The 14,140-nt window shown below is 43.9% G+C and overlaps 1 protein-coding gene across 3 annotated transcripts in view; it reads right to left on the reverse strand.

Moving 5' to 3' along the window:
* Positions 1 to 14,140, reverse strand: part of Cacna1e (calcium voltage-gated channel subunit alpha1 E) — a 294,495-nt gene that overhangs the window by 43,170 nt on the left and 237,185 nt on the right. For all 3 annotated transcript variants that reach the window (XM_076832427.2, XM_076832426.2, XM_076832425.2), the window contains 7 exons: positions 9,006 to 9,017; positions 7,068 to 7,164; positions 4,143 to 4,303; positions 3,524 to 3,661; positions 2,534 to 2,735; positions 1,260 to 1,424; positions 560 to 670 (listed from right to left, as the gene is read on the reverse strand). In XM_076832427.2, coding sequence (XP_076688542.1) covers positions 560 to 670; positions 1,260 to 1,424; positions 2,534 to 2,735; positions 3,524 to 3,661; positions 4,143 to 4,303; positions 7,068 to 7,164; positions 9,006 to 9,017 — 886 coding nt within the window. The remainder of the gene's footprint in view (positions 1 to 559; positions 671 to 1,259; positions 1,425 to 2,533; positions 2,736 to 3,523; positions 3,662 to 4,142; positions 4,304 to 7,067; positions 7,165 to 9,005; positions 9,018 to 14,140) is intronic.

A 14,140-nucleotide genomic window follows, 5' to 3' on the forward strand; every position in this document is an offset into this window, starting at 1 on the left:
CCTCCCCCCACCCACCCTTTAAAGGTCATTGGCCTTTGTAAGCCTAAGTAATAAGCATTTATCATCTTTGGCAGAAATTACTCTTTATGCTACTGAGAGGAGGACTAATAACTAATAAAATCTGTTATTTGCTATGTAAGGGGTTATGAGGGGCAGGTATTTTTCCATTTGAGTCATAAAATTCTTATACCTTTTGCCAGTAAATAAGCACTCAAGGTTTATTAGTCTAATCTTCGCCATGCATCATTATACATAAGTTGCAGTTCTAGTAAAATCCAAATGGCCTCCCTTTGTCTGTTGACAGAATTTGACAGGTCCAGGGCAGATGGTTAGGTAGATATGGACCTGGGGAGATGCCTGCCTGACCTTGTCGCCCCCCCCCATCACCTCGTCTCTTAGGCAGTTTAACTGAGGAGTCAAAACGAGCCCACAATTTGGTGGGCAGGTGTGTGAACAATTTCTGGAATGGCAGTAACCACCCCTCTTCCAACAAACTCTGAGAATGTCCCCAAATGGAAGAGAAGACAAGCCTAATGCTGGGATTGATTGAGTGACATACCAAGAAGCCAAAAGCGATGATCTTTAGGACACATTCCAGGGAAAACACCATGGTGAAGGCGATATTCAAGTACTTGAGGGCCAGTTCATAGGTACAGGGAGCAGAGTAGTACTGCCGAGGAAAGAAGACAGAGTCAAAGCCTTAATGTGGGGGGTCACGCATGTCACTGAGGCCAGCCCTCTCTCAACCTGCCTTTGGGGAAAACTGTGCATGGTTCAGGGAATGAGACAGACATCGAGTGCTGGAGAGAATTACATATCCCGTGCAGCAAATGGAGCAAAACAATCCCATGTCCTCCCGGACTCATCATGGCAAAACCAGAGGTCTGCCTAGAGATGAAGGTGGCAGGGCAGAATCACTCCCCATCGTTGGGTGCTTTACCAGTTAGTGTTAAGTAGGAGCAATCTCTCGCCTTTAAACCCCTCGGGGTCTGAAGGGCATTTTCCACCCTGGTTGGCGGCCGAGTCCCACCACAAGGTCTTAGAAGCCCTGGGACCACTAGGGTATGTGGCACTGCATTTGCCAATGGAGCCCTGGAGGCCAAGAGGCTGGGATGTCGAATGAGGTGAGATTAAAACGAGACCCCACGGTGGAAGCATGGGTCAAGGGGCACGGGCTGCTATGCTGGGTGCTTTCCTGGGGCCTCTGTGCATGCAGGATCTGTGGGGAGGAGGAGTCACTGGCTTCACCTTCCTCTCACCTTCATCATCAGCACCACAGTGTTCAAGGCGATCATGGCCATGATGGTGTACTCAAAGGAAGGAGACACCACGAAGTGCCACACACGATACTGGAAGGTGTGCCTGTTCTGTGGCATGTAGCGGGTGAGAGGCTTGGCGCTGATGGCGAAGTCGATGCATGCCCGCTGCAGAAAGGTCAGTTATTAGTCTACGCTCAGAGCCCCTAAGCCTTGCCCAGTGGTGGCCTTTCTGTCAGCCAGTTAGCAGAGGACAACCCAGGGATAAAAGGGCAGGATGACAGGAAAGCAAAAACAGCAACAGGGATCATCTGGACAAAACTACAGGCAAGAGGTCATCTGAAATGTGTTTGTAAAACTGGAGGCAATCTGTCACATGGGGCGGGACTTAGTGGTTGTCACTAAAGTCCTTTTATACAGTGTGTAGGTAAGATATGTAGGCAGAAAGCATTCCCTGATGCCCTTAGAAGTGAAGTTCTACAGGTTGAGAATCTCCTGTCTAAAATGCAGGCCAGGCACGGGGCTGCACACCCGTAATCCCAGTGACTTAGGAGGCTGAGGCAGGAGGATTGCAAGTTAAAGGCCAGCCTCAGCCACTGTCACAAAATAAAAATAAAAAGGGTTGGAGATGTGGTTAAGCACCCCTAGATTCAATTCCTGCTACCCAAAATCAAATAAAATTCATGAGACCAGAAATGTCTGGGATTTCAGATTTTTTCTGATTTTGGAATATTTGCATATACCTATGACTAAAACTTTAGATGCCACAGACACAGAGTCTGAAGTTAATTTTATATAATATTATTCATAATTTTCAAAATTTTGTGGTGCAGAATTTCCCACCTATACAATCACTTTGCTGCAAGAAGTTTTGAGTTCTGCAGTTTTGGGGACATTTGGATTAGAAATACTCAACCTATATCTGCCTATGCATCACATTTTATAGTCCCTGACAGATTCTAGTTCAGTTCTATTGTGAAGCAACACCACCACCAACTATGAAACCCCACAATGTGCCCAAACTATGCTTACTTCTGAAAAAGTAGTCATGAGACATGTTCCTACCCTTAGAGCAAATATATACCAGTCAGATAAGCAAATATCTTAATATCGTAATTATGGCAAACATCTTTTCCTTCTAGACTGTTTATTTAATGATCTTCTCTATAACCCCATAATAAAGTTAGAAAAGTTCGATCTTTCCTTCCAATCCCGATGGTCCAGAGAGTTCTGTCTGAAGACCCTGCCATGCTGGGCTGCAGATGACCTGTGGTTACCTCGTTCTTCTCCAGGCTGCACTCCTCCATCATCTTGTCTCCCTGTTCCTGGAAGGTGATAATGATGAGAGCCACGAAGATATTGACAAAGAAGAAAGGGAAGACCACAAAGTAGACCACGTAAAAGATGGACATCTCCATGCGGTTGCTGCGGCTTGGGCCTCGGTCTTCCTCTGTTACATCCACGGAATGCTGCAGAACCCTGTGGGGACAGAAAAAGGGCACACTAATGTATGGATGACAGTCTGGGCTTCATCAGGAGATGCTCTGCCTTTTGTATTTTTTACTGGAACTATTTGGCTTTGTAGTTCCTCCATTAATTTTTTTTTTGCGGGGGGGGGGGTCATTAAGCAAGTTGAAGACTCATGGGCACCCTACCCCATTACTTTTTCTAGTCCTTTTCCATTTACTTCCAATGTCTGGAAATGTTGATGAACAGAATGACATCATTTTAAGGTTTAGATTGTCATATTCAATATCAGAAGGCTCCTGGATTGCCATTTGACTTTTTCCTGACAACCAGAGTATTTTGTCACCAAGAAGTAACAGAAGTTTCTGAGAAACTAGCCTTGAGCTAAGGGCAGCATAAGAACCAGCCCTGTTGTCGTTGTCTTCAGAAGATCACAGGAAGAGTCTGTGGGTTCTGCTAATTCATCCTATTCCTCCATCCTCAGGCTCCCAAGGTCAAAGCCAACTTGGTAGATAAAATAGGCCCCAGGAAGTCTCCTGACAGTGGAGAGCTGATGAAAACTCATTGGTTCTACAGAAGTCAAATGTCTCCACTCAATTCCTTAAAAATTGGCTGAAACAAGAGTTTCAAATATTTCCCTGGCTTTGCCGTCCCAACCTCTCTGCCTGAAGGATTTTCCTTCTTCCTCTCTTATCTCACCCACTCATAACCACTTCCTTTCCCTGGTACAATAAAAAAAGATTAGACTTGTTCATCTTGAGTCAGCTTCTCAACTGAACCAACTGCAGCTCCTCACTCACTGAGGCCATCCTTCCCCTGTGGAGACCGTGAATAGGGTCAGCAGGGCCCAGATGATGTTGTCGTAGTGGAATTCATGGCGCTTCCATTCCCGGCCCTTCACCTCCATCTTGTTTTTTTCATGGTCTACGTAATTGCCTCTAAAACCAGAGTAGAAATAAAATAGGTCATTTTCACTATAACTCATGAAAGAATTGGAAGATTCTATAGACTTCAAGAATGTAAGGGAACAATCTTCACAACAGAAATGCAAAGAAGGAATTTTATTAAAGGTGGGTGTTACCATGGGATAAAAACAGGATCCCAAGAGATTTGGGATTAAATTCTAACTCTTTACTAGTAAGGCTGAGCAACTTTAATTTTGAATCTGTTTCTACATCCATAATATGCAAATAAAACCCATATCAACAGGTCATTAAAAGGATTTAAAATGAAAAATAATGCAAAATGTCTTTTACCATGTTTCACACAAGAGGTACTCAGAATAGTTAACCAACTTCCTATTTCTGATTTTATCTTTCAACTGAGAGAAAGGAGACAGAGTCCACTGTGGAGGATGGTGAAGGTCTCATCAGGACATGCTATAGCAAAAAGTAAGTGGTATGTGCTGTTGGAACTCACATGCACTCCTTCTCTGTGTCCTTGGAACTGTCTGTGCAATAAAAGAACTTTCCCTTGAAGAGCTGAACTGCGATGACAGCAAAGATGAACATGAAGAGCTTGTAGACAATGAGAATGTTGAAGACATTCTTCAAGGAGGTCACCACACAGTCGAACACTGCCTGTGGACAGCAAAGGGCCCTGGTATGTGAGTAGCTTGATAGCCCATGTATCTGCCCAGAGCCGAGGTGGCCACATCACCACCACCCAACATCACTGAGAGAACACCCCAAGAGATGTGAATTAAGAGGTGACACTTATGGATTAAGAGCTGGCATCCATGTTGGTCATGGTAGCATGGAACTGCCACCTGGGATAGGAACACATGCTCTGAGTCTGAAAACAAACCCAAAGCAGCAAACCCAAACCTGATGACAGAAAGCATCAGGAGGTGGTTGGTTTTGGGATTCCAGTCGGATTCTCAGTGTGAAGAAGTTTAATGTTGGATTTTTGAAATAATTCAGCCCATTTTAACCATTAAATTGCTGTCCCTGACCGTATGCACATGAGGTAACATCTACAGATTTATTTATATACTGACTACATGTTACTTTCACCCTTTCTAAATGGAGAATGCAGTAATACCACATTCTCATCTTTGATCTCTTCAATGGTACTTTGCCATAAGTTCAGTATTTGCTCTGAGCATGTTCAACACTTCATGTAAACATCTTCTGCCTTGAAGCTGGTTGTATTCGGGATGAAGATCAACAGACATGATGTAGCACGGACTAAAACTGGGGAGGCTGGGTGGATAGAACCAGGGACATGCACTTCAGTTAAAACATAACAGGTCTTCCCTTCTGGGTCCTAAGATGTGAGGAATTTTCTGGGAGTTCAATACATTTAGGCTGTTTTCTAGGTCTTCAGGTTTAGCTCACCGGAGAGAGTCTAGCCCCAGTCGCCCATTTGTGTGGTTTCTTCTTTGTAGCACTGGGTAAAGCACTGCTGGTTTAATTAGCTCAGCACTGCGGGGAATGTGAGTGACACGCAACCTTGTGGAAGCATCAGAGCCACCCACGTCTCCCTTAGGTTATCACTGCAAAGCCAGGAAACAGCACTCTCTCGTTTAATGGAATTAACCAAGACTGGGTCACCTTCTCCAGCCTGTTAACTAATCTCTTCTAACCATGTGCATGCTCCTCAGGACTCACAGGAGCCTGGGTGCCGCTAACACGGTTGGGGCCCCAGGCAGCCTGGGCAAGGAGCACAGAGGAATGGGTACTTATGGGCATAAGCCCAGGCTAATTGCTGTGCTGGTGGGAAAGGACAACTAACAGGGTGTGTGGAAGGTCCTGCTCCAGATGGGAAGGCAGGGGAGACGGGGACCAGGGAGGAAAGCAGCCACAAAGCCACTTCCTTTGGAGAAATAAGTGTTTCTGGCTGGGAGTCCACACACTGTTCAAGGCTCTGGGCCCAGGAAGTTCTGGGCCTTTCCAAAGGAACTTTCCTCCTTCCTTCCATCTGTCTGTCTGTCTAACCATCCTTTGCTTTTGATAAACCTAGCTTGTTTTGCCTCTACTTTGTAGAGCAGAGGGAATAAAGCAGCAGAGCTCCGAGATCAACAGGGTTTTGGGGGAAATATAGGGAACTTCAGAGGTTATAAGAACCCAGAAGGAATCAGGAATTGGGACAGGGGAGAAAGTGAAGCTTTGTCCTCCGAGAGAACAGGCCCAGGCAGGCCAGAAAAATTGTTGGGTTTTCTTGCAGGGACCACTCACGTCAGCTCATTCATCTACACCACTCAACGTGTGTTACAAAGCGTTTCCATTTTCTGACTGGACGACGGTTCAGGACTAAGTTGTTTGCTGTGGAGCACAGAGCTCCTAAGTCTCCGAGCTGAGCCTGGCACTCATGTAGATTCTTTTTTCACATTGAGAGTCCTCAAACTGTGCTATTGAAAAGTCACCTGGGGAGTGGGGTTTAGGAGGCCTAGTTCCAAGCTCCTCTTCTAGACAGCCTGGCTTTACTATCCTACGGTGGCCCAAGGATCTGTATTTTCATCCAGGTGCTCTGACACAGGGAAGCATTCTGGTGTAGCACGTGAAGATGGGGCTTGCCCTGGTATTGAGGCTGGTTCCACTGGCTGTGTGGCCTGGGTGGCAGCAGCAGGACTGCAAGGCTACCAGCTGGGAGCCAAGAATTCACAGGGATTCAGGACAGGAGAACTTCTCTTCCGTGGTGCCTTAGCTTCCATCAACAACAATGCTCATGGCAGCACCAGGGAGTGCTGCAGGTTCAACAGGCCAGCAAACCCGAATGGTCAAGCACACCCTGAGAGGCAGGAAGGCTCACGAAGGTGGGTACGGGGCAAGGTAAGGAAGAATCTGGATTGATGCCTATTAAAGTCTAGGTCTGGGTAGAAGGAGCAACTCATTTACCCCATTTCTTTCTGCATCTGCCAAAAATACAGAATGTGTCATTGGACACATTATGGACTTATCTGTGCCTCAAAAATGTGAAAGGTTAGGGATAGAAGATCCTTTCCTCTTCTAAAATTATGAGTAAAGGAAATATCCCAGGTGAGGGAGCCTCTCCCAGCATGCCTCGCACAACAGGAGCAAAGGGCTCCCACAGCTTGAGTTATGGTGTTCTAGGTCCACTTTAATGACACAGGAAGCTCCAGGACAAAGGCACACCGTCTTCTTCTTGGATGACATGCCACACCAGAGAGTATAAGATGCTATCCAGGTCTGGGCTCTAGAGGTGAAGCCCCCCTTATCGATTTTTTGGAGGTTATTTTCCTTTGCAACTAAAACTTTAGCTCAGGCAAATAAACCCACAAGAAAGTAATATACCTGGAATGAATTCTCCAAAAGCTATCTGGCCATGGCCAGAGAGAAGATTGGAGAGGGAAACTGTATGGAAACAAACTGAAAACATTACCTTGAGCTTGGGAAGACGCTTGATAGTTTTCAGTGGCCTCAGAACTCGGAGCACCCGCAGAGACTTGATGGTCTTGATGTCCCGCCCCTTGTTGGTTCTGTCGGAGAGAGGCCCGCAGGGAATCATACAGCCAGAGGAGAAATAAAAATGACAGTCACACCATTGCATTAATAGAAACAGGGCAAAGGGGAGAGATGTAGTCAAGAAGCCAGCAGTTGGGTCAATTGTTGACTTCTTCAGAGAAACTCCACACACAAAAAAATGTTTCGTGAAGATTCTCAAATCACTCCTCTTTGTGCACATCCGCCCACACATGCACATCCATGTACAGATGGTCTCCCACCTACAATGGGTCAACTTAATGATTTTTTAACTTTATCATGTTGTAAAAGTGATATGCATTCAGTAGAAACTGTACTTCAAATTTTGACATTTTTCCTTGGCTAATGTTATGCAGTACAATACTTTCTTGCACTGCTGGCAGACACAGCTCCCCATCAAGCCACAAAGATCAGGAGGGTAAAGGCCTGATACTCTATAGATGAACAAACTATGTTGCTGAACTATGATGTTCAGTAGATTAGATATATTAAATACACTTTCAACTTACAATATTTTAAGTTTTTGGTGGGTTTACTAGGACACAAATCCATCATAAGTCAAGGAGCTTCCAGGGATATATACAGGAACACACACCCACATTCCTACACATCTGAAGCACATCCTCCCCTTAAAGCCAGCCTAATCCTGCTCATTATCATGGTGGCCATTGAAGATAGAAGGTGCATCAATTAGGGAGCATGACCAGTGGCCCACGTGGCCTCCCTGCTTGACTAGTCCAGTGCCTCTCCATAGCAGGTTCAAGAGGGGACTTGACTCAGTCTAGGTTTACCACCTCTGCAGGGAACTGACACCCTTGCTGGGAAGGCTTCCTGCTCCAGAGAAGGTATATCATGCAGGCTTCTTGCCCAGACCTTGTCTCACACTTCAATTATCTCTGCGTGGCTGGCTTTTCTCACAGTCCCTTCCATTTCAGACACTCTGTATCTAGCACAGGCTGCACAGAGCCACCCTGCTGGAGCAGGCCCTGCCCACTTCTATTGATGCCCTACAGCTAATGACCCTCCCTGTTCAGCCTCTTAGAAATGTTTGCTAATAGAGAAAACACTTTTCTTTTTATTTCTAGGAATGAAATGAATAAGTCAACTTGCATTCCTCTTTCCTTCCTGCTCATCCCCTGAGATCTTTGTATTCAATTAAAATAACTGCAATTTGTAAAACCTGCAGATGGTGGAAAACAAGACTCTAAACAGTGAGGTTGGGCTCTGGCGCTCTCCTCATGTTGGTTCAGATTATAACAATTATTGGAGGAAATGGAACCCAGAATATCAGGTGAGAACTACAAAAGTTCCTACCTGCATTTCCCTCTGCCATACCCACCCTCAGATAATAGCCTCTCCATACTTCATAGAAGGCAAGATAAGACAACATTTAACCTAAACCAAGCATGCCAATTTTGACCAGAATATTAACTTTAACATTCTCTTAATGGTCTTAAGAGACCACAACCTACAAGTAATTTTTATTCAAACTTAAATATAAGCAATCCAAAAGTATCATATTGATATCACTTAGCATCCAGGGTCATTGGTTTATTTTAGAAATTCTTTTGCTCTATTAGGACCACCTCTCTACATATTTAAAAGAGATGATATAAGAGTCAAATACTACCCAAACCAGTAAGAATAGCCCTTTCCCAATAAGGTGTGGCAACTTTTTGTTGTTGTTGTTTTGGTCTTTTGGATATCAACACAACTCCCCACTCAGGTAAACGCCCCATTCCTTTTTCAGTGGGTCAGCTCCTCCCCTCCCACCCATAGTTTCTTCCTCCTCCAACCACTCCCCATTTTTAATTTAAAGAAAATCAAACATATTTACCCCAAAGCGTTCCTATGGAGGATCCAATCAGAAAGCAGTTTTAAAGGGTGAGGGGGAGAAAGAAGACAATTAAACTCCGTGGAGAAGAGAAACCCTCGCTGTGACAGACACTGGAGAAGCAGGCACACAAGACCCACCCACAGCCTTGGCACTTGCTGAGTCCATAGGGTTGGCAAAGGGAAGAGACCACAGGAACAAAGGCCATTCACAGGCACTAATGAAAATGCCTCCAACTCACCAGATCCCAGGTTTGTGCTTTATCCCACGGAATCTAGTTTAATTGAACTTTCCTAAATGTGGATTCTGGTTTTCATTTCCTTAGTAGTAATTTATAAGCAAGCAGGCTAGAGAAGAGCGAGCACTCTGGGCTAGAAACCCTCTCTCCATTTCAATTCAGAGTATGTAGCTACACCTAGAAAGGCCTTCATCTGAAGAGGGACATGCAACCACTGTTTTAGTGCTACTCTGGCCCCTCTCCAAAACTCAGATGACTGACATCACTTCCCCCTAAATAAGAGGGGGACAACATGTTTATCAAGGTTACACAAAAAAATCTACCTTTTGACAAGTGCTATATTGTCCCTTGGGAGTTATTTAATGTGCAAATTTTAGAAAAAAAATCCTCTGCAACCTAGTGGTAAAGCAATAATAACCAAAATCAAAACTGGTATCTTTGAAATAAGAACTTCGTCTTAGCTTTTTGGTACTAGGCACTTTTAGTGCAAATCTTTTTAAACTTACTAACCATGTCAGGACATAGGTTTTGCTCTTATTCTACAGGTGAGATTCAGAGGGTTAGTTGCAGAGCAGAGACTTGAACCCAAGTGTGTGTCATGCTTGTAGCTCCTGCTCCCACCAATGAGCTCTGTACCAGCAGGTTTTGGTTCTAGGCTCTGTCAAATGATTCACTGAATTTGAGATTTAGCAAAGATCCCTGAATCCCACTTACTTGCAAGGGAAACTGAAGCCCCTGGAACAAGACCCCTGAATAAGATCACTTGGTAAGTTCAGAGTCACAGGTGAGCATGCATCTCTGGACTTCCCATCTTGCTTGGCTACCATGAATGGGTGCCCAGAATCCAGGCTTTAGTCTCTGCTGCTTGTCGCTATGCATGTTGCTTTTTCTTCCTTAATTTTCTCATGTCCCACACATATGTCACGCTAGGCCTGCTCTGGGCCAGAAACATTTGAAGGCATTTCAAGTCAGAGTCTGTAGCTGTGCCTAGAAGGACTTCATCTTTCACTTGTGGCCTGTGTCTGACTGATGCTCCTGCTCAAATCTGTGGGAGTCTGAAGGAGACAGAGAGCCCCCCAACAGTTTGGTAGACACACTCAGCTCTAGACGTTAAAGGGCACCAAGAATCCCAGTTTCCCAAACAAGTGGCATACAGAGTGGTTAGAAACCCCTTTTGTTCCAAACCATGATATTTTATTAGGATTTGGGGGGGGGCATATATGTCACAAACAGACTTCTAATGTCCATTTTATCTCATCAGTGATTCCATATTCAACAATACAATAATTTTCACTATAAATACCAAATGAATAGAGATCTGGGAATTAAACTTAAGGCCTTATAAACTTAAATATTTATGTGATAACCTCCAAATGTTCAGAAGACAGAAATATCTTTCCTTGAGTTGTAATGGCATTTCCTCAAGCGAGGTTGGGCATCAGTAGGTCAGTGAAACACACCTTTATTCTTTCATATAACAAGCATCTGTGGAGTCCTTCACCTATGTCAGGCACTGTTCCAGGTGCTGGAACAAATGAGGTGGTTAATCTTAGAATTTACCTAATCTAGAAGACAAGAGACCTCAAGTGAATACACACACAACTAAGTGTACTCGTAAGCTGCCATGGGTGACACAGAATTGTTTGATTGAAAATTAACCAAATGACAACATAAGTCACTCTTCTTTCCTCTGGCTACATGTCTTGAGGAAAAACTAGGGGAGAGTCTCCCACATTCTCAGAATGTAGGAGCAGGGTGGGGCACCCATACCCAGGCAGCTAGTCTAGATCCCATACACCTCCTGCTCAGCCCAGGCCCATACCTCAGAGACCTTTATATTCAGCAGCAATTGAATTGCTCCACACCAGAACCATCTAAGGTAGGAAGGCCCAAGGTTTCTTATACCTTCCATACCACCTGGATAAAGGACAAAATTTGCTCTTTATACTTAGCCTCCCCCAACCCTGCCAAATCCTAGCAAAATAATATGGAACAAAAAAGGGTTTCTAACCACTATATTGCCTCCGTTTTTGGAAAAGGGGATTCCTTGGTACATTGAGAGCTGAGTGTGTCTACCAAACTCCTGGGGAAGCGGGGGATTTGTCCCATTCAGACTCCCAGAGACTTAATCAGGAGGAGCAAACATGGGCAAAAGAGAAATAAAGATTATCATTGCTCTGCACAGCTTTCAAATGTCTCTTACTACAGAACAGCCACTGAAAAGCAATGATTTTGTAGTGTGTGTGAAGCCCTAGGTTCAATCCCCAGCAAAAAAACAATTAAAAAAAAAAACAGCTATGATTTTGAATGATATAGAAAATATACTTGCATCCTGTCTTTTGTTAAGATAGGGTTAGCACCAACTTGAGAATTGCCATTGGAATAGTACCATTGGCTAGATAACAAAGCCAGAGTCATGAAAAGCCTCAACATTTTTTCATTAATTAAAATATAATTTACACATGGACTAGACTAAAGCACCTCTCTGAAATCCATTATGGAAGCCAACAAGTTGCAATGGAGGTGTTTCACTCAGCTAAGAGGACAAACTCTTTGAGCACTTTAATTGAAGCATACTCTTTAAGAAATAATTCATGTGTTATGAGTCACCTAAATAATCATTTGATAATACTATAATTTTTTTCATATTGCCTAGTAATTAATGGAATTTTAACAGGTTTAATAATTGACTCTAATGATAAGATTTGAGGATAATTCCACACACTAGGATGTACTGATCCCACCTAAATTGGAACTCAATGGGGACACACATTTTACCACTTATTTCCTACTTATCTAGTAAGTTCCTGGCTGCTCTCCAGAAGAGGGGGGGGGGAACACAACAACAACATTTCTCTTATGTCTCATCAGAAAAGACAAGAAATTTTCAGCTCAGTTGTCAAGTTGCCCTCCAGATCTGTCATGTGTAATCATTTGTCATTCACTGTCATCTTGCTCTCTGGTTCCCAGGTCCTTTTCTCCAAGGACACACACACTTAAGTTGATTTCTGCTAAGAACTCACTCTTCTTCCATGGGGCAGAGTGGGACATCAGGATCTGAAGAGCCCTTCACTCTAAGTGTCAAGGCTTCCTCCATGAGCCCAGGAAGCAAGAACACAGGGATCTGCAGGAATCTCTAATCCTGGGAAGGGCTGAGCTTGCAGGAGTGTGAGACAGGAGGAAGGGTCATGCTGGGAGGGGCCTCAAGTGTCTTGCTAAAGAATTGGGACTACAATTTGGTAGGCAATAATAACTATCATTTATTATACAACTTAAGTGTTTGGTACTGTTTCGAACACTAAATATATGTTATCTTATTTAATTCTCATAGGACAAAAAGATAGTAATTTTAAATTTATATTTACAATAAAGTAGTTCAGAGCGTTAAGTCAGCTAATAATTAATAGTGCTGGGATTCAGATCTAAGCTTCCTGACTCAAACCTAAGCTCTGTGTGATGTAATGATACCTTTCAAATGGGAACTATTGGAGGGTTTCAATCAAAGAAGGGCACAGTAAAAGGAACCAGCCATTTCTGAGCTCAAACACTAAGCTATCTCACTCCCCTTAACGAGTCTAGATTCTGTTCACAGGAAGAAATAGTTACAGATGAAACATCAAGATGGACAAGCTCATGGATGCTCTTCTCCATCTGGCCTGCAGGTCTAGCCAGGATGGGGCAGCTGAGGAGAGAGCCATACCAAGCCACTGCTCTGAGTTTCCAAGGATTAATGGTTGAAACTCACCAGAACATCATGGCAGAAGAGAGCTTAGTACAATGGAGAAAACACTAAACTCTAAATTGGCACACCGAGGTTGCTTAAGAAGCAGCTTTGCTATTCACTAGTCCAAAGAGGCAAACTAGTCAAGCTCCCAGAAATTCATTTCTTACCTGTAAAGGGAGACTGTCATTTGATAAAGTGCTCATGGAAATGGGAAGGAATTTTTCCTTTCTGCACTGGCAATACCTGTCTCACTAGACCTTGCATAAGGCCAGCTCACTACTTGGGTAAAGAATCTAAATTCAGCACTTTGACCTTATTACTGCTTAGTTGCTACCACTGAAAATTATTTCTCTTTCTGGCCCATGCCTCAATTTCTTGCCACCCAAGAACCTTAATTTCAATGTTACCTCTCATCTTTGTTCTGTACCTAGAGAACTAGCTCCATGCCTAGTGCCTCGTGCATAATCCCGTCCTTCCTGCACGTGGACTTCAACCAGCTTCTCATACACACTCATGAGAGCCTTTTGCAAACTTTCTCCTCTGCAGTACACATCGCAATACTCCAACTGGAATGTATTTTTGTCCAAGTTCTGAGAAGCAGCAGGAGGCAGCGAAGCATCTGTCTCCTAGGAGTTTTGTTATTTAGTCTGGTGAACAGTGACCTGATTTGTATTTCTTCTAAGTCTTTGAATTCTAAACATACCCAAAGACCCCCCGTCTGCTGATCTTTCAAGGAAGGTTTTGTCAGTTGAAGTCCAGCTAATATATTCTCCCAGATGGAGACTAATATTCAGTCCTATGCTGTGCCCCTATGAGTGTGGATTAAGCAGATGGCTGGCTGGTCACATGATATGGGCTGATATTTCTCGAGTCCCCTTGCGAAGTCTTCTGTCCTAAATTACTCTAAAACCTACTTTTAAATCTGGGGGGCACTGTGATGGGTTTCCACTAATCCTGCTGGACTGGGCTCTTCCCATAGCAGTGAAGCCTCGCCTTTTGTATCTAGGTCTAGTTAGATCAGTTGCTGGGTACCATGTGGATAAAGCTGTGGTCCCTGATTGGACCATTTCATTTTGCCTGGTTCTGGAGCCACAGATTGCAATGTTGTTTATAATCAACCATCTCCCAGATTGTGCTCTGGATAAAGAGAAATACCTGGGCATTTGTGCCCAGAAA

This window comes from Callospermophilus lateralis, chromosome 13 (genome assembly GCF_048772815.1).
Source record: "Callospermophilus lateralis isolate mCalLat2 chromosome 13, mCalLat2.hap1, whole genome shotgun sequence".
NCBI classification, from domain to species: Eukaryota; Metazoa; Chordata; class Mammalia; order Rodentia; family Sciuridae; genus Callospermophilus; species Callospermophilus lateralis.